At 42.3% G+C, this 25,804-nt stretch overlaps 1 protein-coding gene across 1 annotated transcript in view; it reads right to left on the minus strand.

Moving 5' to 3' along the window:
• The window catches only part of LOC124613405 (carboxypeptidase B-like), a 118,682-nt gene that overhangs the window by 1,831 nt on the left and 91,047 nt on the right, over positions 1 to 25,804 (minus strand). The window contains exons 5-6 of the mRNA XM_047142109.1: positions 18,895 to 18,951; positions 18,698 to 18,782 (exon numbers count right to left, since the gene is read on the minus strand). Coding sequence (XP_046998065.1) covers positions 18,698 to 18,782; positions 18,895 to 18,951 — 142 coding nt within the window. The remainder of the gene's footprint in view (positions 1 to 18,697; positions 18,783 to 18,894; positions 18,952 to 25,804) is intronic.

The following is a 25,804-nucleotide window of genomic DNA, read 5'->3' on the forward strand; positions in this document are numbered from 1 at the left end:
TAAGTAGTTCTGAATTCTAGGGGACTGATGACCTCAGATGTTAAGTCCCATAGTGCTCAGAGCCATTTTTCTACTGAACATTCTTCATCCTGTTCGACGTGCTGTGTTCTATTAGTGCAAAATTCATCCAGCTGCCGCATATCTGAGAAGAGATTTAACTATATCGTAGTTTGATTGTTACTAGATGATATGGTACAGTATCGAACGCCTGACGCCTTTCGGAATTTTATGGATAGATATATGAATAGATAGATTATATAATGGTAAGACAGAGATTTAGAAACCAGGTTTTAAATTGTAAGATATTTCCAGGGGCAGATGTAGACTCTGACCACAATCTATTGGTTATGGACTGTAGATTAAAAATTAAGAAACTGCAAAAAGGTGGGAATTTAAGGAGATGAGACATGGATAAACTGACTAAACAAGAGGTTGTACAGAGTTTCAGAGAGAGCATAAGGGAACAATTGTCACGAATGGGGGAAAGAAATACAGTAGAAGAAGAATGGGTAGCTCTGAGGGATGAAGTAGTGAAGGCAGCAGAGGATGAAATAGATAAAAAGACGAAGGCTAGTAGAAATCCTTGGGTAACAGAAGAAATATTGAATTTAATTGATGAAAGGAGAAAATATAAAAATGCAGTAAATGAAGCAGGCAAAAAGGAATACCAACGTCTCAAAAATGAGATCGACAGGAAGTGCAAAATGGCTAAGCAGGGATGGCTAGAGGATAAATGTAAGGATGTAGAGGCTTATCGCACTAGGGGTAAGATAGATACTGCCTACAAGGAAATTATAGAGACCTTTGGAGAAAAGAGAACAACTTGTATGAACATCAAGAGCTCAGATGGAAACCCAGTTCTAAGCAAAGAAGGGAAAGCAGAAAGGTGGAAGGAGTATATAGAGGGTCTATACAAGGGCGAGTTACTTGAGGACAATATTAAGGAAATGGAAGAGGATGTAGGTGTAGATGAAATGGGAGATATGATACTGCATGAAGAGTTTGACAGAGCACTGAAAGACCAAAGTCGAAACAAGGCCCCGGGAGTAGACAAAATTCCATTAGAACTCTGACAGCCTTTGGAGAGCCAGTCCTGACAAAACTCTACCATCTGGTGAGCAAAATGTATGAGACAGGTGAAATACCGTCAGACTTCAAGAAGAATATAATAATTCTAATCACACAGAAATCAGGTGTTGACAGATGTGAAAATTACCGAACTAACAGTTTAATAAGCCACATCTGCAAAACACCAACGCGAATTCTAAACAGACGAATGGAGAAACTGGTAGAAGCCGACCTCGGGGAAAATCAGTTTGGATTCAGTAGAAATATTGGAACACTTGAGGGAATACTGACGCTACGACTTATCTTAGAAGCTAGATTAAGAAAAGGCAAACCTGCGTTTCTAACATTTGTAAACTTAGAGAAAGCTTTTGACAATGTTGACTAGAATACTCTCTTTCAAATTCTGAACGTGGCAGGGGTAAAATAGAGGGAGCGAAAGGCTATTTACAACTTGTACAGAAACCAGATGGCAGTTATAAGGGTCTAGGGACATGAAAGGGAAGCAGTGGTTGGGAAGGGAGTGAGACAGGGTTGTAGCATCTCCCAGATGTTACTCAATCTATATATTGAGCAAGCAATGAAGAAAACAAAAGAAAAGTTCGGAGTAGGTATTAAAATCCATGGAGTAGAAATAAAAACTTTAAACTTCCTGGCAGATTAAAACTGTGTGTCCGACCGAGACTCGAACTCGGGACCTTTGCCTTTCGCGGGCAAGTGCTCTACCAACTGAGCTACCGAAGCACGACTGACGTCCGGTACTCACAGCCTCACTTCTGCCAGTACCTCGTCTCCTACCTTCCAAACTTTACAGAAGCTCTCCTGCGAAGGAGAGCTTCTGTAAAGTTTGGAAGGTAGGAGACGAGGTACTGGCAGAAGTGAGGCTGTGAGTACCGGACGTGAGTCGTGCTTCGGTAGCTCAGTTGGTAGAGCACTTGCCCGCGAAAGGCAAAGGTCCCGAGTTCGAGTCTCGGTCGGACACACAGTTTTAATCTGCCAGGAAGTTTCATATCAGCGCACACTCCGCTGCAGAGTGAAAATCTCATTCTGAAAAACTTTAAAGTTTGCCGATGACATTGTAATTCTCTCAGAGACAGCAAAGGACTTTGAAGAGCAGTTGTGCGGAATGGACAGTGTCTTGAAAGGAGGATATAAGATGAACCTCAACAAAAGCAAAACGAGGATAGTGGAATGTAGTCGAATGAAGTCGGGTGATGCTGCTGGAATTACATTAGGAACTGAGACACTTAAAGTAGTAAAGGAGTTTTGCTATTTGGGGAGCAAAGTAACTGATGATGGTCGAAGTAGAGAGGATATAAAATGTAGACTGGCAGTGGCAAGGAAAGCGTTTCTGAAGAAGAGAAATTTGTTAACATCGAGTATTGATTTAAGTGTCAGGAAGTCGTTTCTGAAAGTAATTATATGGAGTGTAGCCATGTATGGGAGTGAAACATGGACGATAAATAGTTTGGACAAGAAGAGAATAGACGCTTTCGAAATGTGGTGCTACAGAAGAATGCTGAAGATCACATAACTAATGAGGAGGTGTTGAATAGAACTGGGGAGAAGAGAAGTTTGTGGCACTACTTGACAACAAGAAGGGACCAGTTGATGGGACATGTTCTGAGGCATCAAAGGATCACAAATTTAGCATTGGTGGGCAGCGTGGAGGGTAAAAATCGTAGAGGCAGGCCAAGAGATGAATACACTAAGCCGATTCAGAAGGATGTAGGCTGCAGTAGGTACTGGGAGATGAAGCAACTTGCACAGGAAAGAGTAGCATGGAGACCTGCATCAAACCAGTCTCAGGACTGAAGACCACAACAACAACATGAACACGAAATCTCCATTCTCAACTGAATCTACGGTTTGTAAGATACCATGTTTGAATAAAGCAAACGGTGTTTCACTCAATTACTTTCTCCTGAATCAATGCTGATTTTTTGAAAAAATATGCTTTTACTCGACTGGTGGTATTTGACTTCAGACTTCAGCGTGTGTGTTCTGTAATTTCATGGTTCCAGTCCTTTAGCTTTTTGTGAAGAGAGTACCCAACTCTGTTTTCAAGGAAAGCGGGGCTACCCGATACATATAAGCTCGACAAATATGAGCGCTTAATGGGGCTAATCTGTAGCGTATTCATCGCAAAATCTATTATGAACTCCATTAAGGCGTGGCGCCTTGATTGCTTTAAGTAGTTGTAAATGTTTCCGATATCGTCAATGCTTGTTTCGATATCTCTTATTTGCGAATAGGTGCTGCTGCCAATCACTGGTGTCGTAGTATCCCAACTCGCCAATAAATTTTTAAATTCAAAATTTAATCTTCTTTTTTTTGTCGGTTGCCTTCAATTTCAACGCCAGACAAAATGATGGATAAGATCCATTCATTGACTACGTAAGGTCAGAAGTTTCTAGAATTTCCCGATTAATCTTTCGCCTGTAAATGACTGTGGAAATTATTATAGGTTTCACACAAACACGAACTGCCACAAAGTCTCTTGGATCAGTTTCCCTGCATTCTCCTTTTGTACAAAGTGTGCAGTAGTTTGTCGGCTCTGAACTAAACGTTCTTAGTTGGTCGTTTAAGAAAGTTATTACTGACTTTCAGTTCTGACTAACATAAATACTTTTCCAGCTTTCTATACCACGTTTTTGGCTTCGTAGTTCTTGAAATATCACCATAGTCACAACTGCTCCCTCCTTTGTGGCCCTCTTGAAAAGATTATACCTGTTTTGCAGTCAGGAGGTTTAAAATATTTCTTCCCCATTCGGGCTGTCGAGCAATTTACTCGAGGCAGTTGACTGACGTTTCTAGTATGTAAGCCGAAAAAGTTCTAGAAAGTTCAGAAGTCTTCCATCCTTTCTATCCATCGAAATTTCGACTTGACTGTCGCGGAGACTATTACTAATCAGCCTAGCGATCCCAGAATTACTCTTATCAGTGACTTTCCCTTCTGTTCAAATGGAATCTCGTTGCTGTTTGGCTATTGACAGAAAATTCTCGACGAGCTGTGGAAATCTCACCTTAGGTAACACCCTTAAAATATAGTGGGTGTCTCATCCTCATAATTTATTTTTCCAGATTATAAGTTACATATTTACCAAGTGCACTTACTTTTATATGTCATCCCCTATCGAACGCTTCTCCCAACGCTGGCGGTGTTGTGATGGTGTAATTTATTGTTATACAACACAGTTGTCCCATCTTCGCCACGAACACTTCTCACTGGCGCACTTCTCTGTGCAAGTTTCGGGCTCTGACCGTCTTCGAAGAACTGGATATGGTCAAAATACAACACTTGTTTTATGTAAGTGAAGCCATGAGCACTGCATCTCCTCGTATGCAGTATATTTCCTCCGTCGTTTAGTTCAGAGAGTAATATGGCTGGTTAAAAATTCTTTAGCCTTTCCAGAGTTATGTTTAGTTTCACGTCACACAACTTTTTTGGTGGAAATATCTCTAGGAGTTCCATATTACTCTTTCACCCCACCCCTTCACTCTCACGTTCCGACCCTTAAGTGTGCTACAGCTGTTTCGACCGGCTTATTTTTTAATCCTGATAGTAGCTAATACAATGATAAAATCACGCGTACCTAGTTCGACCAAATATTTACAACGGTTCCAGATTAGTGTTGGAACTGATATACATACAACTACGTTACCAACATTATACTGCACCTTCTGCAGAAGCAGAATTCTGATATTTGTATCCATGAGGAGCTCCAAAACTATACAAGGATATTCTTAAGTACCTTCAGGCTTTCAGAAAACGGTTGTGTAGAAGTTACAAGACATATAGGAAACAGAGAGACATCAGTGGATAGAGCACCTCTTCAAATTTTTAACTCACATGACAGGTGCTCAGTGTTTTCACAGTTTGTAACGTGACAAACGCCGATAGGTGCGTGCTATTCATTCAAGTCACTGATGTGAACTGCCTGGGAAAGAGCATCAGCAGTCCGTTTTGCAAATCTGTTCATTGGGTTATCTGTCTGCAGGCGCGAACTAATTCAATGCGACGATACGGAGAGGATGATACGCTGGTGTGCACAACTTAAAGCAGAAAGTAACTTTCGCATGATGTGTCACTGACAAGTGACACAGCTCGATGAAAATTGGACAATATTTAGAAAGAACTGCTACAGTTTAATACAGAGTGTAACTGAGAGAAATATGCAATGAGACGAACAGTAATGACACTTTTGTTCAAAGACAATGAGTACACCGAAGTCACTGTGATTCCCTGGTTATTACAAAAGGCAGGACATGGTTCTTAATTGGGTGTGTGACCACCACGGTCGGCAGTGTATGCTCTGCAACGTGCTCCCATCCTGGCCTCAATGGTAGTAACGAGTTCTTATGGTAGGGCATTCCACACCTCCGCCAGTGCGACTGAGAACTGCTGTGCGGTCAATACGTCTCCCAGCAACATTCCACACATTCCCTATGGGATTTAGGAACGGGGAATGGGCAGGCCAGTCAATCCACCGAATGTCCCCTCGTTCCAAGAGCTGGTCCACCTGCGCTGTTAAATGCCATCGCACATTGCCACCCATAAAAATGAAGTCAGGGACGAATGCAACCCTCAAAAGATGTACATATTGAAGGTGTAAGCCGTCGCAATAACGCTGACGGATTATCACACCTTGTTCAAATATTGGAAGGTCAGTGTGGCCTGCAACGTTATACCTTCCCACACCGTAACACCTGGAACACTAAAACGACTACGTTCGACAACATTCCTGGGTGCATTACGTTTTCCCACCTCCCATATCCCGATTCACTGCTGTCAGTGAATCTGTCCTCATCCGAGAAAAGCGCGCGACCCACTTTCCTTTGATCTAGTCCCTATGTTCTTGGCTCCATCACAAAATGTTCCTCCGCCGTGCGGGTATCAACGCAACACAACGTACTGGTCGATGGGAAGTCGCCGTGCCATTGTGGGCCTGATTTCCTGCATTTCAGTCCTGTTAAATATGGTTGCAACTGCACCAGCTGTTTGACGTGTCTCCCTTCTCGCGTGCTGCACAATGTAGCAGTCATCCGCTGCTGTAGTTGACCTCCTCTACAACGGGTAGCAGTGCTGGTTGTTCAGAATGCTATCTATGCTTACAGAACAATGCTGTGGCTAATACGAAACCCCTGGTCTACATTCGATACTCTTCGTCCTTCTTCCAGTTTCTCGATAGTTTTTCCTATTGATAAGTCATCCAAATATTGTCTCCAGGCCTTGTTTTAAGGAAGAAGACCAGCACAGTTGACCAGTCTGCTCCTCGTGCAACTACTCGGCAGTGTTCATTATGAATCGAATCTTGGAGCCATGCTATGTCCATTTTTCTGTATATCTTGTAATTTTCGTGCTGCTCTCCAGAGGTACTTCTGAAAAACCTTGTGCTGCCTTTTCCCATTCCTTCAGCTGCCTCGTGTTATGGGGCCAGCACCATTTGGCATTACAGTCATGCTGATCTCGCGTCACGTGACGTCCAGCTTTCTGTGCACGACTGAGAGTATGTTCCCGCACTTTTATTCATTTCCATCGAGTTATTAACTATGTCATATTACTTCGTCTATCTCGGCCTTAAGCTTTGCAGAGTGGTCATGTCTACCTAATAAAATACGTCTGCTCCTCGTGCAACTACTCGGCAGTGTTCATTATGAATCGAATCTTGGAGCCATGCTATGTCCATTTTTCTGTATATCTTGTAATTTTCGTGCTGCTCTCCAGAGATACTTCTGAAAAACCTTGTGTATTTTAGAATTCTGAAAAGAAAGGAGAATAAAAATATATGAAGAATCATTTTTCGGGTGACACTTACTTTGACTTTAATCATTCGTATTTCAAGAGCGCACCCCTCCATGCGCGAACTAGCATGTTGACTATCACAAAATGTTCTGCTGTCACCTCTGCAATGAGTTAATATTTCAATCAAGGAGTCACAAGATCTGTGTTTGAGTAAATTTACCCATTAATTCGGGGACTTTGGGAGACAGTAGATAGAAACGTTTGAGTAAATAATGGGTTAAGGGCAGAGTAGCGAAAGGTTCCAGGAAGAGTGTCATGGGAAAAGAAGCCTCTGTGGCAATCAGCACTGGTAGTAAGGGATGTTCACGTACCTGTTCGCCATTTGTGATACATCATGCAAGTGTAGGATACTGTTACCACGCAGCTGCTAGATACTAGTCTCAATCGATGCAGATGTGTCATAGACTTCTGTGATGACCTCCCTGCCACAATACTGACTGGACACAACAAGAGACTGATGTTGGTTGAAGTTTCTCCTTCTACGTCGCCTACCTGTGCTGCTTCACAATGTGTGCCCATCTATCTTCTAAGCAGGTGGCCGAGTGTTGGGGCAGATCTGATGGCGTAGCTTAGACTCCCTGTAAGACGGCACATCAAGTTACTATTCCATATGCGAAAGTATGCTGCCTCAAATCTCGTCCATCTCACCACACTGCCTCCGTTGGGTTTTGGATGTTGTCTTAGCAACCCAGGAAAGGGCGACTGTGGTGTCCGGCGTCTTCTCGTTTGGTTCAATTTGTTCGGTGATGAAGATGATGTCAGGTGTCTCCTGGTCAGTGATGACCTGCCCTTCCTTCTGCTCTGTGAAGTAGCCAGCGGTGGAGGCACGGCTCTGAATTCAGCCCTCTCTGCCGCCTTGAAGGCTTAGGCCACAGTTGCCTAATCAATGGCAACGCATTGTGTGGTGTATGTGTCAACGTACCCGTACCCGTGGTCTAGGGGTAGCGTCTTTGATTCATAATCAAAACGTCTTCGGTCCCGGGTTCGATCCCCGCCACTGCCTGAATTTTGATAAATAATCAGCATTGGCGGCCGAAGACTTCCGGCATAAGAAGTCAGCCTCATTCTGCCAACGGCCTTGTCAAAGAGGGCGGAGGAGCGGATAGAGGTTCAGGGCACTCTCTTGTCCTAGGGGTGGGAAATTGCCCCTAAAGGAGGAAGAATCAGCAATGATCAACGACATGAGGATGCAGAAGGGAGTGGAAGCCACTGCATTAAAGACACGTAACGTGTATGCACAGGACATGTGGCCTGTAATTGAAGAAGTGTCATGATGATCTCTCCATTGGCAAAAGATTCCGGAATAGTCCCTCATTCGGATCTCCGGGAGGGGACTGCCAAGGGGGAGGTTACCATGAGAAAAAGATTGAATAATCAACGAAAGGATAACGTTCTACGAGACGGGGCGTGGAATGTCAGAAACTTGAACGTGGTAGGGAAACTAGAAAATCTGAAAAGGGAAATGCAAAGGCTCAATCTAGATATAGTAGGGGTCAGTGAAGTGAAGTGGAAGGAAGACAAGGATTTCTGGTCAGATGAGTATCGGGTAATATCAACAGCAGCAGAAAATGGTATAACAGGTGTAGGATTCGTTATGAATAGGAAGGTAGGGCAGAGGGTGTGTTACTGTGAACAGTTCAGTGACCGGGTTGTTCTAATCAGAATCGACAGCAGGCCAACACCGACAACGATAGTTCAGGTATACATGCCGACGTCGCAAGCTGAAGATGAACAGATAGAGAAAGTGTATGAGGATATTGAAAGGGTAATGCAGTATGTAAAGGGGGACGAAAATCTAATAGTCAAGGGCGACTGGAATGCAGTTGTAGGGGAAGGAGTAGAAGAAAAGGTTACAGGAGAATATAGGCTTGGGGCTCGGAATGAAAGAGGAGAAAGACTAATTGAGTTCTGTAACAACTTTCAGCTAGTAATAGCGAATACCCTGTTCAAGAATCCCAAGAGGAGGAGGTATACTTGGAAAAGGCCGGGAGATACGGGAAAATTTCAATTAGGTTACATCATGGTCAGACAGAGATTCCGAAATCAGATACTGGATTGTAAGGCGTACCCAGGAGCAAATATAGACTCAGATCACAATATAGTAGTGATGAAGAGTAGGCTGAAGTTCAAGACATTAGTAAGGAAGAATCAATACGCAAAGAAGTGGGATACGGAAGTACTAAGGAATGAAGTTCTCTAACGCTATAGATACAGCAATAAGGAATAGCGCAGTAGGCAGTACAGTTGAAGAGGAATGGACATCTCTAAAAAGGGTCATCACAGAAGTTGGGAAGGAAAACATAGGTACAAAGAAGGTAGCTGCGAAGAAACCATGGGTAACAGAAGAAATACTTCAGTTGATTGATGAAAGGAGAAAGTACAAACATGTTCCGGGAAAATTAGGAATACAGAAATACAAGTCGCTGAGGAATGAAATAAATAGAAAGTGCAGGGAAGCTAAGACGCAATGGGTGCAGGAAAAATGTGAAGACATCGAAAAAGATATGATTGTCGGAAGGACCGACTCAGCATCCGGGAAAGTCAAAACAACCTTTGGTGACATTAAAAGCAACGGTAGTAACATTAACAGTGCAGCGGGAATTCCACTGTTAAATGCAGAGGAGAGAGCAGATAGGTGGAAAGAATACATTGAAAGCCTCTATGAGGGTGAAGATTTGTCTGATGTGATAGAAGAAGAAACAGGAGTCAATTTAGAAGATATAGGGGATCCAGTATTAGAATCGTAATTTAAAAGAGCTTTGGAGGACTTACGGTCAAATAAGGCAGAAGGGATAGATAACATTCCATCAGAATTTCTAAAATCATTGGGGGAAGTGGCAACAAAACGACCATTCAAGTTGGTGTGTAGAATATATGACTCTGGCGACATACCATCTGACTTTCGGAAAAGCATCATCCACACAATTCCGAAGACGGCAAGAGCTGGCAAGTGCGAGAATTATCGCACAATCAGCTTAACAGCTCATGCATCGAAGCTGCTTACAAGAATACTATACAGAAGAATGGAAAAGAAAATTGAGACTGCGCTAGGTGACGATCAGTTTGGCTTTAGGAAAAGTAAAGGGACGAGAGAGGCAATTCTGACGTTACGGCTAATAATGGAAGCAAGGCTAAAGAAAAATCAAGGAACTTTCATAGGATTTGTCGACCTGGAAAAAGCGTTCGACAATATAAAATGGTGCAAGCTGTTCGAGATTCTGAAACAAGTAGGGGTAAGCTATAGGGAGAGACGGGTCATATACAATAGTTACAACAACCAAGAGGGAATAATAAGAGTGGACGATCAAGAACGAAGTACTCGTATTAAGAAGGGTGTAAGACAAGGCTGTAGCCTTTCGTCCCTACTCTTCAATCTGTACATCGAGGAAGCAATGATGGAAATAAAACAAAGGTTCAAGAGTGGAATTAAAATACAAGGTGAAAGGATATCAATGATACGATTCGCTGATGACATTGCTGCTGTTGTTGTTGTTGTTGTTGTGGTCTTCAGTCCTGAGACTGGTTTGATGCAGCTCTCCATGCTACTCTATCCTGTACAAACCTCTTCATCTCCCAGTACCTACCGCAACCTACATCCTTCTGAATCTGCTTAGTGTATTCATCTCTTTGTCTCCCTCTACGATTATTACCCTCCACGCTGCCCTCCAATACTAAATTGGTGACCCTTGATGCCTCAGAACATGTCCTACCAACCGATCCCTTCTTCTAGTCAAGTTGTGCCACAAACTTCTCTTCTCCCCAATCCTATTCAATACTTCCTCATTAGTTATGTGATCTACCCATCTAATCTTCAGCATTCTTCTGTAGCCCCACATTTCAAAAGCTTCTATTCTCTTCTTGTCCAAACTATTTATCATCCATGTTTCACTTCCATACATGGCTACAAATACATTCAGAAATGACTTCCTCACACTTAAATCTATACTCGATGTTAACAAATTTCTCTTCTTCAGAAACGCTTTCCTTGCCATTGCAAGTCTACATTTTATATCCTCTCTACTTCGACCATCATCAGTTATTTTGCTCCCCAAATAGCAAAACTCCTTTACTACTTTAAGTGTCTCATTTCCTAATCTAATTCCCTCAGCATCACTCGACTTAATTCGACTACATTCCATTATCCTCGTTTTGCTTTTGTTGATGTTCATATTATATCCTCCTTTCAAGACACTATCCATTCCGTTCAACTGCTCTTCCAAGTCCTTTGCTGTCTCTGATACAATTACAAGGTCATCGGCGAACCTCAAAGTTTTTATTTCTTCTCCATGGATTTTAATACATACTCCGAATTTTTCTTTTGTTTCCTTCACTGCTTGCTCAATATAGAGATTGAATAACATCGGGGATAGGCTACAGCCCTGTCTCACTCCCTTCCCAACCACTGCTTCCCTTTCATGCCCTTCGACTCTTATAACTGCTATCTGGTTTCTGTAGAAATTGTAAATAGCCATTCGCTCCCCGTATTTTACCCCTGCCACCTTCAGAATTTGGAAGAGAGTATTCCAGTCAACATTGTCAAAAGCTTTCTCTAAGTCTACAAATGCTAGAAACGTAGGTTTGCCCTTCCTTACTCTAGCTTATATGATGAGTCGTAGGGTCAGTATTGCTTCACGTGTTCCAACATTTCTATGGAATCCAAACTGATCTTCCCCGAGGTCGGCTTCTACTAGTTTTTCCATTCTTCTGTAAAGAATTCGCGTTAGTATTTTGCAGCTGTGACTTATTAAACTGATAGTTCGCTAATTTTCGCATCTGTCAATACCTGCTTTCTTTGCGATTGGAATTATTATATTCTTCTTGAATTCTGAGGGAATTTAGCCTGTTTCATACATCTTGCTCACCAGGTGGTAGAGTTTTGTCAGGACTTGCTCTCCCAAGGCCGTCAGTAGTTCCAATGGAATGTTGTCTACTCCGGGGGCCTTGTTTCGACTCAGTGCTCTGTCAAACTCTTCACGCAGTATCGTATCTCCCATTTCATCTTCATCTACATCCTGTTCCATTTCCATAATATTGTCCTCAAGTACATCGCCCTTGTATAGACCTTCTATATACTCCTTCCACCTTGCTATCCTGAGTGAAAGTAAAGAAGAATTAAATGATATGCTGAACGGAATGAACAGTCTAATGAGTACACTGTATGGTTTGAGAGTAAATCGTAGAAAGACGAAGGTAATGAGAAGTAGTATAAATGATAACAGCGAGAAACTTAAGATCAGGATTGATGGTCACGAAGTCAATGAAGTTAAGGAATTCTGCTACCTAGGCAGTGAAATAACCAATGACGGAAGGAGCAAGAAGGACAGCAAAAGCAGACTCAATATGGCAAAAAAAGGCATTTCTGGCCAAGAGAAGTCTACTAATATCAAATACCGGCCTTAATTTGAGGAAGAAATTTCTGAGGATGTACGTCTGGAGTTCAGCATTGTATGGTAGTGAAACATGGACTGTGGGATAACCGGAACAGAAGAGAATCGAAGCATTTGAGATGTGGTGCTATAGACGAATGTTGAAAGTTAGGTGGACTGATAAGGTAAGGAATGAGGAGGTTCTACGCAGAATCGGAGAGGAAAGGAATATGTGGAAAACACTGATAAGGAGAAGGGACAGGATGATAGGACATCTGCTAAGACATGAGGGAATGACTTCCATGGTACTAGAGGGAGCTGTAGAGGGCAAAAACTGTAGAGGAAGACAGAAATTGGAATACGTCAAGCAAATAATTGAGGACGTAGGTTGCAAGTGCTACTCTGAGATGAAGAGGTTAGCACAGGAAAGGAATTCGTGGCGGGCCGCATCAAACCAGTCAGTAGACTGATGACCAAAAAAAAAAAAAAAAAAAAGTGTCAGCGTTCCTCATTTGCATCTTCTCTGGGTCGTGCTGCGTTTTCCGACTTTCCACTTGTGGCCTGTCCCTGCTACCACTTGGTTTGGCCCTTCGTGGGCAGTGGAACTGCAGCTAGTTTTCCTCTCTGCTGAATCAGGTTTGAATCAGCTAGCTGGCTTCATCTCCCAATTTGCCGTTGTTACTTTGCGGCTGGGGCCATAATCCTGATATCTAGCTGTGACCTGACAAAACCTGGCAACCTGACCAGTTGGCAACATGGGACTCAACAACACAGCAGGTGTACATCGGAGTTTCTTCTTTGTCTCTGCTGCAGGTGCAGCCGTCATGCTCACCTGAGCACTTCGCGTGCCTCGCGGTGTTGGGACATTACTTAACCACTTGGTCTTCACCTTGCCAGTTGAAGCACTGGGGTTCACGGTCCAGGTCTCGAGGGAGAGAGTCCTTGACATGGAGTCAGACACGCTCGTTGCCTGCAACTGGATTGTGGCGTCCGAGCCAATGGACTCAACACCTAATTCGAGCCCGCAGCGCTCGACCATCTCGTCACAGAATTCTGTCCACCCTGTGTTTCTGCGCTGGATGTACAGAAGAGAAAGAAGCATACGATCATCTTCTCTCTTATGGAATCAATCAGCAAGCTCGCTGTGAACCACTATTGACGGCCTTTTCAGTGAGCCGATTCTCCCTCATCCGGGTCGTCTTCCGTCGCCCAAGCTGCAAGCGCGGAAAAACGACAAATTTGGCTAGTGTTGTAAGAGTGACACTTACGATAACTGTGCAATTACGACATCGCTAGCGACAAGAGCACCCCTTCTCAGCTCCCTTTCAGTCTCAACACTGGAGCTTGAAACATCAGCGATGTACTAGCTGCAGCTGCTCACACTCATCTCTCCATCTCATGACAGCACATTAATCACCGCCATTGTGGTTCTGCCTCCCTCTCGGCGCACTTACGACGAGAGATGGTATGCCTACCACAGTGGATGTGGTTTTTAGGACTAGGTGAATATCGGGCTTGTACTCCCGTTTCACCTCAATTACACGATTTGCAAATACTTCGAAAACGTCTGACACTTTCACGTGGATAACGCTACAAGCAGGCAATCGGGATACACATAATTTTCTGCCGGCGGTTTAGCTAACGTGGTTAGGACGGCCAGCGGCGTGTAATAGCTGGAGGTAGGGCATGCGGCCACCTGCTACTATGCTGGTCCCGGGATAAGGACTGGAAGAAGAGAAAAAAAGAACATCAGCTCCTTTCTTCAATGTTCCTGACGCATAGCCATAAAATGAATTTTATTTACGCTATGTTAAGGTATTACGGGGTCAGGAACGAAGATAGAATGCTACACACATTAAAAAAAGTTTTCCATCACCCGGTTCCCAGAACTCCTGAAGACAGACGTTGACTGTGGACATTGTGTTACAGACACAGTCCCTTTGACTGTTCAGAGATGTCATTAAAACCACCCAAAGATGTAAACAACCATGCATAGGGAGCGCTTATTAAACGGAGGGGGTCCGACAGCCGATCCGTTCCAGTTATTCCACCAGGAAGGAGGTACACGGCTTGTATTGTCTGTAGTTCAACCATGCCTAGACGGTCAATAACGCGTTTAGATCGCGTCCGCATTGTTACTTTGTGCCAGCAAGGGCTCTCAACAAGGGAAGTGTCCAGGCGTCTCGGAGTGAACCAAAGCGACGTTGTTTGGACATAGAGGAGATAAAGAGAGACAGGAACTGTCGATGACATGCCTCGCTCAGGCCGCCCAAGGGCTACTAGCAGAGGATGACCGCTACCTGTGGATTATGGTTCGGAGGACCCCTGACAGCAATGCCACCATGTTGAATAATGCTTTTGGTGCTGCCACAGGACGTCGTGTTATACGACTCAACCTGTGCGCAATAGACTGCATGATGCGCAACTTAGCTCTCAACGTCCCTGGCGAGGTCCATCTTTGCAACAACGACACCATACAGCACGGAACAGATGGGCCCAACAACATGCCGAATGGACCGCTCAGGACGTTCTCTTCACCGATGAGTGTCGCATATACTTTCAACCGGACAATCGCCTGAGATGTGTTTGGAGGTAGCCCGGTCAGGCTGAACGCCTTAGACACACTGTCCAGCCAGTGCAGGTGGCACTATGTGGGGACGACATACACCGCTGGAGGTCATGGAAGTCGCCGTAACGGCTGTGCGATACGTGAATGTCATCCTCTGACCAATAGTGCAACTAAATCGGCAGCATATTGGCTAGGCATTCTTCATGGACGACAATTCGCGCCCCCATCGTGCACATCTTGTGGTTCAAATGGTTCTGAGCACTACGGGACTTGACAGCTATGGTCATCAGTCCCCTAGACCTTAGAACTACTTAAACCTAACTAACCTAGGGACAGCACACAACACCCAGTCATCACGAGGCAGAGAAAATCCCTGACCCCGCCGGGAATCGAACCCGGGAACCCGGGGCACATCTTGTGAATGACTTCTTTCAGGATGGCGACATCACTAGACTAGAGTGACCATCATTTTCTCCACACATGAACCCCATCGAACATGCCTGGGATAGATTGAAAAGGGCTGTTTATGTACGACGTAACCCACCAACCACTCTGAGGGATCTACGCCGAATCGCCATTGAGGAATGGGACAATCTGGACCAATAGTGCCTTGATGAACTTGTGGACAGTATGCCACGAAGAATACAGGCGCGCATCAATGCAAGAGGACGTGCTACTGGGTATTAGAGGTACCATTGTGTACAGCAGTCCGGACCTCCGCCTCTGAAGCTCTCGTTGTGGCACAACATGCAATGTTCAGTTTTCATGAGCAATGAAAAGGCGGAAATGATGTTTATGTTGATCTCCACTCCAATTTTTTGTAAAGTTTCCGGAACTCTCGGAACCGAGGTAATGCAAAACTTTTTTTGATGTGTGTAATTAAAGTTGCATTGCTCCAGTAGTACCATACTGAGGTGACAAAGTCACAGGATAGCGATATGAGCATATACAGTGCATTGGTGATGTCATTTGTTACTCAGGTGATTCATGTGGAAAGGTTTGGGCCGTGATGGTGGCCGTACAATGGGAAGTAATAGACTGAATGCAGAACAGTAGTTGGAGCTATTCGCATGGGACATTCCATTTCGGCAATCTTTAGAGAGTTCAATATTTCAAAACCCACAGTGTCGAGAGTGCCCCGAGAATGCCAAATTTCAAGCATTACCTCTTACCCCTGACAACGCAGTAGCCGTCGGCCTTAACTTAACGACCGAGAGCAGCGGTGTTTGTATAGAGTTGTCACTGCTCACAGACAAGCAACACTTCGTGAAATAACCACGGAAATCAATGAGGGAGGTGCGGCGAAATTTGACGTTAATGGACTGTGGCAACAGACGACCAACGCATCCCTTTGCTAACAGCACAACATCACCCACAGCGTCTTTTCTGGGCCAGCGATCGTATTGGTTGAATCCTAGACGAGTGGTAAACCATAGACTGGTCTGATGAGTCCCGATTTCAGTTGGTAAGAGCTGGTGGTAGATTTCTAATGTGGCGCAGACCCCACGAAGCCATGGACCCTAGTTGCCAACAAGCCACTGTGCAAACTGGTGGTGGCTTCATAACTCTGTTTTTACGCGGAATGGACTGGGCCCGCTGGTCCAGCTAAACTGATCATCGACTAGAAATGGTTATGATCGGCCAGTTGGAGACGACGATGATGATTATGTTTGCTTTGTCGGGCGCTCTACAAAGTCTCAATTTTTTCACAGTCCAATGGTTTTACACAGTCCAATCTAATCACTCTTTCGAATGATGATGATGATGAAATGATGAGTACAACACAAACACTCAGTCCCCCGACAGAAAAAATCCCCAACCCGGCCGGGAATCGAACCCGGGACCCCGTGATCCAGAAGCAGCAACAGTTGGAGACATTCACAGCCATTATATTTCCAAACATGAATGGAATTTTTATGGATGACAAAGTGCCATGTCACTAGGCCACAACTGCTCGAAACTGGTTTCAAGGACATTCTGGATAATTCGAGTGAATGGTTTGGCCACCTAGACCACCCGACATGAATCCCATCGAATATATACGGGACGTAACTGAAAGTTCGTTCCGTGTCACAAAGTCCTTTACGTTCGCAGTTATGGACGGATATAGAGGCAGCATGGCTCAGTATTCGTGTAGGGGACTTCCAGCCAATTGGTGAGTCCATGCCACGTCGAGTTGCTGCACTAATCGCGTTAGGAGGAGGTCCGAAACGATATTAGGAGGCGTCTCATGACTTTGTCACCTTGGTGTGTACACTAACATACCTGATGAAATTTTGTATCTCATTCTGCAACACAATGCGCTCTGCAGCCCAGAAGAGTTTTTATGGACATTTACTCCGACCAGGAAAGCCTGCGAAATTACACTGAGATGACAAAAGTCATGGGATGCTTCGTAATGACATGCTTCGCTCAGGCCGCAACTGACGTGGCGTAGACTCAAAAAGTCGTTGGGATTCCCTTACTGAAATATTGAGCCAAATTTCCTCTATATCTGTCTATAACTACGGAAGCGTTGCCAGTGCAGGATTTTGTGCATTAGCTGACTTCGCGATTATGTCGCATAAATGTTCGATGAGATTCATGTCGGGTGGTTTGGGTGACCACACCATTCGCTGTAATTGTTCAGAATGTGGACGTTACGCTCTTAAGAATTAACATTCTTGGCCTTTAAATATTCCACTCCATCGGCAATTATCTAGTAGTGTTAATAGTACACTACTGGCCATTAAAATTGCTACACCACGAAGATGTGCTACAGACGCGGAATTTAACCGACAGGAAGAAGATGCTGTGATATGCAAATGATTAGCTTTTCAGAGCATTCACACAAAGCGACATCGCGGTGAACGCACATTGGAAGCGTGTATTCGTCATCGCCATACTGGCGTATCACCCGGCGTGATGGTATAGGGTGCCATTGGTTACACGTCACGATCACCTCTTGTTCGCATTGACGGCACTTTGAACAGTGGACGTTACATTTCAGTTGTGTTACGACCCGTGGCTCTACCCTTCATTCGATCCCTGCGAACCCTACATTATATATCAACGACCGCATGTTGCAGGTCACGTACGGGCCTTCCTGGATACAGAAAATGTTCGACTGCTGCCCTGGCCAGCACATTCTCCAGATCTCTCACCAATTGAAAACGTCTGGTCAATGGTAGCCGAGCAACTGGCTCATCACAATACGCCAGTCACTACTCTTGATGAACTGTGGTATCGTGTTGAAGCTGCGTGGGCAGCTGTACCTGTACACGCCATCCAAGCTCTGTATGACCCAATGCCCAGGCGTATCAAGGCCGTTATTACGGCCAGAAGTGATTGTTCTGGGTACTGATTTCTCAGGATCTATGCACAGAAAATGGCGTGAAATTGTAATCACATGTCAGTTCTAGTATAATATATTTGTCCAATGATTACCCGTTTGTCATCTGCATTTCTTCTTGGTGTAGCAATTTTAATGGCCAGTAGTGTAGTACAGTATGTGTATTAAACCACGAAAACTTAAAGACACTGCTTATATCTTCTATGAAGTTTGGTCATCGCGTTTTCGCGAATTCCTTACCAACGCTCGATACACGCGGAAAGCAAAACTGAAAGTAGTGATGAAATGAGTATGACAATGATATAGATAAGCAAAGTAGAGACTTACGCCGTTTTTATATTTTACAGTCAAGAAAATGAGTCTCTCAAACACATGAGTGTACTTCCGAAGATTCAGAGTCGAAAGCTAAAAATAAGTGGGACAGGGAGGAAAATGACTAATACGAACCCGATGGCTAAATTTTGGTACTACAAACAGCTAAATGAAAAGTGGAATAGAACATTCTCTCACTCGTAACTTCTGTTTAATGAGATCTACTAAAAAACTAGATCATTACTTACACAAGACGTTTGTAGAGCTGCCGACCCCGTACTTAGGACCCCCAGCAGCCATCTGGGCTTCATTTGCTTTGCTTGCCAAGGCGTCCTGTGATGGCAGATAGCGGCTTTCAGTTAGAAGTTGGGGAGGTTTGCGCCGTTGAGCTATACTATTACAAACAGGATTCAATGAGAGCGTTGAGTACAAAAAGAGACTTTACCAGGGTTTTCCAGTCGTCAGGCAATTTGCTAGTGTATCCCCACGGATAGAGTATGTGCTGGAAAGAGAGAAAGGCATATTATTCATCTAGACTGATTTCACAAAAGAGGTAACATACCATGATACAGTTCAGAAAGGAAAAATTCTTCAGCAACATATTGGTATTCACCTTACGTTGCCAAGAATCACATCTAGAAACGTAAAGTCAAGACTAATCAGTTGCAATCTAAAATCTGTTTCTCCGAAAAGATATTGGCAGTAATAAAAACAAAATTTCAAGAGTAAATGTACGTCTCCCTTTAGTTTTTCGAGAAGATTCAGAAACTGTAAATTTTTGATTGATATCCTGTATAGCTATCGCTGTGGTGTTATAGCGATACCTAACAGACGCCCACCTTATTCATGTACAGTTCTTCACGGTGATCGCAGTGCACTCATTCAGTTGATATACCTATAGTATTAGTTATACTGCACACTTTCATTTTATGGCCTTCCGTAGTCTGAAGACCGGTTTGATGCAGCTTTCCACGATAGCCTAACCTGTGCAGAAAGCTTCATCACTGTGTAACTGCTGCAATCTACACTCACTTGAACATTTATCTCCGTCTACCGTTTTTACCCCCATACTTCATTTCATTACCAAAATGGCGACTCTTTTATGCTTCAGCATATGTGCTATCAGCCCATGGCTTCTTTCAGTTACTTTTTCTTTCAACTGGTACAATGTACAACGCAAGGAAATGTGCTCAAATTATATGAACAACTAGCTCATCGCTCGCTGCTCCGCTCGTGCAGACTGTATGGTCCGCACACATTTTTTGTTTGTTTTCCTGTATTTGAATTTCTATATTCTTCGCAAGGTGCAACACTTAAACTTTTCACGCTAATGAAGGTCACTGAAACATGGTCTCTTCCGAATATACTTCTGGCCAAAAAGCAATTTTGGTTAAAGTCTGTAGTTAATGTTTTTTTAATCACGTATTTTTCGTTCTTATGGTAATATTTCGGTAGAAACTATCATCCTCTAACACATATTTCTTTATATCTAACTGAGATGTGAAATACCAATCTTAGCTTCAAAAAATTTTTAGCTGTTTGGGCTGGGCTATGATGAGTCAGTGAATCAGTCTTACCCTATTTCACCACCTTAAGGGTTAAATTTCCAAAAAAGTGAAATAAGTATTTTTTTCATTTCCACCCAACAGGCCAAATGCTAATTTTCAAATATTTAGCTTTAGAAATACTTTCACAATGACATATTTCCATACAACATTTCACCCAGTATTTCTTCCCCTTAGTGGTTCAACTTCCAAAAACACTGAAATGCTTATTTTTTATTTATAAAAGAAAAGCCAAATACAAAAGTTTATACATGCAGTTTCAAAAATGCTTGCATACTGAAATAGTTCCGTAAAAACTTTCATCTTCTATTTCCCTCGCACAGGAGTTGAATTTCCAAAATCACTTTTTTTTATTTATAACTGAGACGCCAAATTCAGATGTTTATAGATTTAACTTCAAAAATCATTGTGTAATGAAATAGTTTCATAAAAAGTCGCATCCCTTATTTCATCCCCTTAGGGAATGAGTTTCCAGAAACAGCGAAACACATATTTCTTCACTTCTAACCGAGAAGTCAAATACCGATTTTGATACATATATTTTAATAGTTTTTCAACAACGATTTATTTAAAAAAAAAAGCCTTTTACATGCTATTTCATCTCCATAGTGGTTAAATTATCAAAAATACTGTTACACTTGCGTCTTTATTTTTGACCAGGTAACCAAATACTAATTTTCGTAGGTCTAGCTTCAGAATTGCCTTAATAGTGATATTTTTCAAGCAACATTTCATCCCCTTAGGGGTGAAATACCAAAAAATCCCTTCCTAAACGTCGCCTACGTTATAAGATCAACACTGTCTGCAAATTTCAAGTTTCTATCCTTAGTGGTTTGGGCTGGGCAATGATGAGACAGAGAGTGACTGAGTTCGTGAGTCGGGACATAGCGTTTTATACGTATATAGAGATACATAGAGCCTGTAACAGATAATGTAAATAGGGAATTAACACTGAAAAAAGAGGACAAAAGTAAATTTAGACCAACCTACATACCAACAACGTATGTAGGGCACATATCGAACAAGTCTAACAACTTGTTAAAGAATACGAAAATAAAACTAGCATTTCGCACAAGCAATAATGTAAAAACAAAAATCAGATGAGGGAAAATGGGGTCTTTTTTTCTTTTGTAATCCAGGTACTTATAAAATTTCCTACGACGACTGAACATATCTGTATTTACAATTTTTAGTTCGTGAGCTACCAGATGTTTCGTAAACACATTGCGTGACAAAGGACCACTTTCAGTATGTCTAGCTGGTTTTCGCAAATACTGGATTTCGGTGCCTATTTAATTTCCTTATTTAAAACTGCAATCCTCAGAAGACAAATTTAGATTTGATACGTTAATGGCACATTCTGCAAACTGTTGACTTTTAGTGGTTGTTGGGACTTGTTTCAGTTCAGATAACTGTTCGATTTTAGCTTTCTAACAAATTTGGAATATCTAATTCACTTGCGTTACTGAAAAAACTAGATGTACCTGTGCCATCTACTGCAAAACTTGACTCAATTGATGTTAATAACCTGTTTTCTATTATTGCTGCTGCTGAGGCAATGTAAATTTTGACTAAATGATTACACAAAACCAGAAAAAAATCCAGTGGAGGCAGAAGGTATAAGGATGGCATATGAAACATGCTTAAAGCAAAATTATTTCCAGTTTCAACAGGCTCTGTATAGTCAGTCAGATGGGTCAGCAAAGAGATCCCTATTTAAACTTTCAGAATATGTAAATAAAACTACAGAGAGCTGGCACGTCTGGGGTATACGTTAAAATAAGTTTGTCCATCAATAAATGTATTATAAACCTCGGTCAAGCCAAAAGTACAATATAAGTTATAGCTGAAAACAAATTGTAGTATGTTCTGATTGTACGTAGAAAGGGCACCACTGCACTATCATCCCATAATGATGGACTACGCCAATTTACAGTAGGGAGGCAGTTCTATTGAAAATTATGCTGGTTTACCTATACGAGTATATATTTTGTTTTTACTATCTATTTTTTCCATTAATTCACCGAAGTACTTTGTGGTATAGATTAAACCTCGGTGTGCCCGCAGCAGTCAAGCCTGTGGAGCTAGCAAGAAAAGATGAAGAACATAAATTTTCTGATGTTTGTAAAAACTCCTATGAGATATTTCATCGGTCTTGTACTATCTGTCTTTTCCTGTCCATGATAAAGAGAGGACACAGATTTCTGTTTGGTTCACTAATAATGTGAAATACATTAAGTCCTGTAGTAAGAAGTAAACTTCATTTACAAGTTCTTTATTTCAACTGATCTATCTGTCTGCGTTACGGTATCTGCTATACTTCGGAGAAGCAATAAATTTAAGCAGAGCAAGCTGTACGCTGGACATTGTCTTCAAAGAAGATGAGGAGGTAAATAACTTCAACACTCGAAAAACTATCGTCTAATAACCCGATTTTACATGTTATCGATTTTTCGTGTATACGAAAAATCAAAAGCCTGACTGGAATGTGTGTCGCTGTGCATGAATTAGTTGAGACACACGCATCTGAGCGAACGCACTATTGTTGCGCCTCTGGTACGGCGCCAAAAAATTTCCGTCGTTATTATTGTTCTTAAACTTGTTAATTAATCAGTAGAAATGGCGACCGTTCCCTGGACGGTGCGAGAACGATTCGACAGGTGCAATAATTAAATGATATAAAAAACGTTGTGTAACATTCTGTTGCACTAATTGGTTTTTTATTTACTTTGTTTCATGATTGAGTAAAACATGTTGTATAACATTCTGTTGCCCTAATTCGTTTTTATTTACTTTGTTTCATTACTGGAATAACATTGTCAAGATAAAACCAAGGACAAACATTACATGCCATGCATAAATTACAAATGGTTAATCGGAGGAATTGTTCCAACAACATTTAAGAAGATCGTCTATAAGGTAGGAAAGAACTCCAACTTATAGTTCGCTCGAGTGCGCTTGGTAACGTCACAATCAAAAGTTGTATCGGCACCTTACCTTATCCAGTCATAAACCTGAAGCATTTTTTAACAGAAATAGAGATTTGCGTTAGCATTATTTTGATTTTTTGGAATGTTAATACAAGAAATAAACGCCAACAATAAGCTACAATACTGGAGCAGAATACATCGTGTACTGATAGTGAAAATTCTCGAAATCAACTTTAAGATAAAAAATTTATTTTATTTTATATTTGTAACTTCAAAAAAAGATTTATAGAATCGAACCAACTAAAAATGCGTACCGACTAATGGAAATAGTGCAGAGATGCAAAATGTCGCCGTAAGCGGTGCTACCACAAATAATAGTGACACCGAAAACGCCGATCATATTGACGATATTACAGAAATTTAGTTTATGCTGATGACAAGAATGCCTTACCTCATGACATAACCACGCTAACTGTAGACGAGAGTAATTTACAAATCTCACCGAGACGCATTTTCTCGCATGAAGCCAGTGAAAGACGCGCTAGTGCGGAATCAGTAAAATTCGATTCCTCCACGTCACAGAAACTTTCAAAAGTGGCGGAATAAGACACGATAAGTACAGAAGACGCTAATGCGTCATCAGTGCATTCAACGCAGGACGTGTATAAATGCCTCAGTGACCTAACGAAAAATTTATTTAATAATTTTTCTACAAAACAAACTGAAGAACTTGATGTAAAATTTCGCGACTTTAAAAATGAACGAAAGCAAACATTTGATGGTTTTAAGAATGATCTATCACAGAGGTCTGATAATTTAAGTCAAAAGCTACGTAATGACTTTTCTAACGATTTAACATGCAAACTTGCTGATCTGGGTGCAGAAATTAAAGGTCGACTTATTCACTGATTTGTCTCAGGAGATAAACAACCAAAATCAAAGCGTCATCTATAGGCGAGACACAAGAAGAAACGGCAGGTAATCTAAAGATCGTGAGTGACATGCACACTCACATGCTCCGTCCAGAATTTGCAAAAAATTAGAAACTATGAAAATTGAGTATTTTAGATTTAGGCGCTAAGTTCATAAAGAAAGCACAAGAATAGGAGGTAAGGAATTTAAAGGACAGAGAAGAAGCGGAAATGCCTGATAAGAGTACGGCCCTCAACCAGATAGTTATACAAGTGCACAAGGTCAATGTCGAAACAGTTAAAGAAATAGTAAAGGAAAGAGAAAACAAATTGATTGCTACAGCTGAGCTAAGCTTAAGGGCAACAGAACAGATGTTGCAGAGCAGTCTAATTAATGATGTGGATATCATCAGAGAGACGCCAATAGCAAGAAGTCAGGTGCAGTCGAGCAGGATAGATAGCGGCAATAATTATCAACCATTTGCTAGCAGTCCTTGAGACGGTGAGAAAAGGACTTGCAAAAGGCAAGAGGCACTGTCAATGACAATACCAGCTGCACAAACATATCCAGAGTGCAATCACGTGCATATGAAAAATGCCACGGCAGCAGCAGACAACACCGCATATCTGTTTTATTAGCGAAAGGCGAGGGTCTGATACGTCATAGACAATTGTCGATTTTTTCAACAGAGGATAAGAAAACGAAATTCATAGTGTTTATCAGAGCTTTTCACAGCGTGTTACCGCACAACTGGACAGAAGCACAGAAGATCCGGTTCGCTGTGGGCAACAGATATGGCTGACAGATGCCATACCTACTAGTAATTTGAACGGGCTTTCTTGGACCAATACTGGTCAACAGACGGCCAAGAGAGGCTATGTTGAGGGGTTTTCAACACACCAACACTCAGTAGTTAACATGGGGGACTGAGGAAGTAACTTGAAAAATACTTAAACAAAACCAGGTATTGGACAAACCCAGTTTCCCACGTGGTCGTATTGAAAATACTGAATAGACGCCTGCCCGCCCATATCAGGGAAAAGCTGATCACTACACCCGAAAATGATACAGAGTATTTCTTATCCTTATTCGACTCGACTGACCTAACATATGGAGAGGGGCGTCGCAACCACAGAACATTAATACACAGTGTGATACTTCGCAAAATAGTCAACAGCAGAATGGAAACAGTGGCAATAACGAATACACTTGACACCCTTACGCCCCGTGCAACAACAATACTACAAGAAATAATTACGTTAGCGGGGAAAACCAAAAGCGGAAACGAGGTTTCAAAGAAAATCATAAACAGAAGTACAACAGACAGAGTAGCTATGGCCAACAAGTTCACAACACACCCCCACCAGGTGGCAATGACTAACACAGTAGTTGGCAGGAAACGACCGCAAATATACCATCCGACAGTCCTCCACCCGACAGTTAAAATCAACGGAATAACAATTATGCATCAAGTGGGGGTCAAAGTCAATGATAATTTCATTCCAGTGCAATACAGGATATGAACTGGTGATGTCAAACCGACAACATAGTTGAAGTTACTCACAATGAAGAGGCGTACCTCCATCCAAACAGGAAAACTCGGAACAGTTCGCGATAAGCCCTCATTTGCAGACCAATAAAAGGGGTAGAGACCTGCAATTTATTCTAAATTAATTTCCAGACATGATTAAGGAGTAGATACGAAAGAAGAACTGTCTGAGGAAGATGTAAACAAATTAAACATGGTCAATGAGGGGTCAGTGCAAGCTGTAATTAATGCTCGAACCTGTGGTAGCTGACATGGGTACATCGACAAATGTGATCTCAAAAGGCCAGTTTAATGAGCTGGGAAGACGATGTTATACGCTAACTTTTCCGGTGCAGAATTGTTATATTCTGACCGCAGTGGGGAGCAAGTCAAAAGTAGTTAAACTTTAGGCATAAATAC

Source organism: Schistocerca americana, chromosome 4 (assembly GCF_021461395.2).
Source record: "Schistocerca americana isolate TAMUIC-IGC-003095 chromosome 4, iqSchAmer2.1, whole genome shotgun sequence".
In the NCBI taxonomy this organism is placed as follows: domain Eukaryota; kingdom Metazoa; phylum Arthropoda; class Insecta; order Orthoptera; family Acrididae; genus Schistocerca; species Schistocerca americana.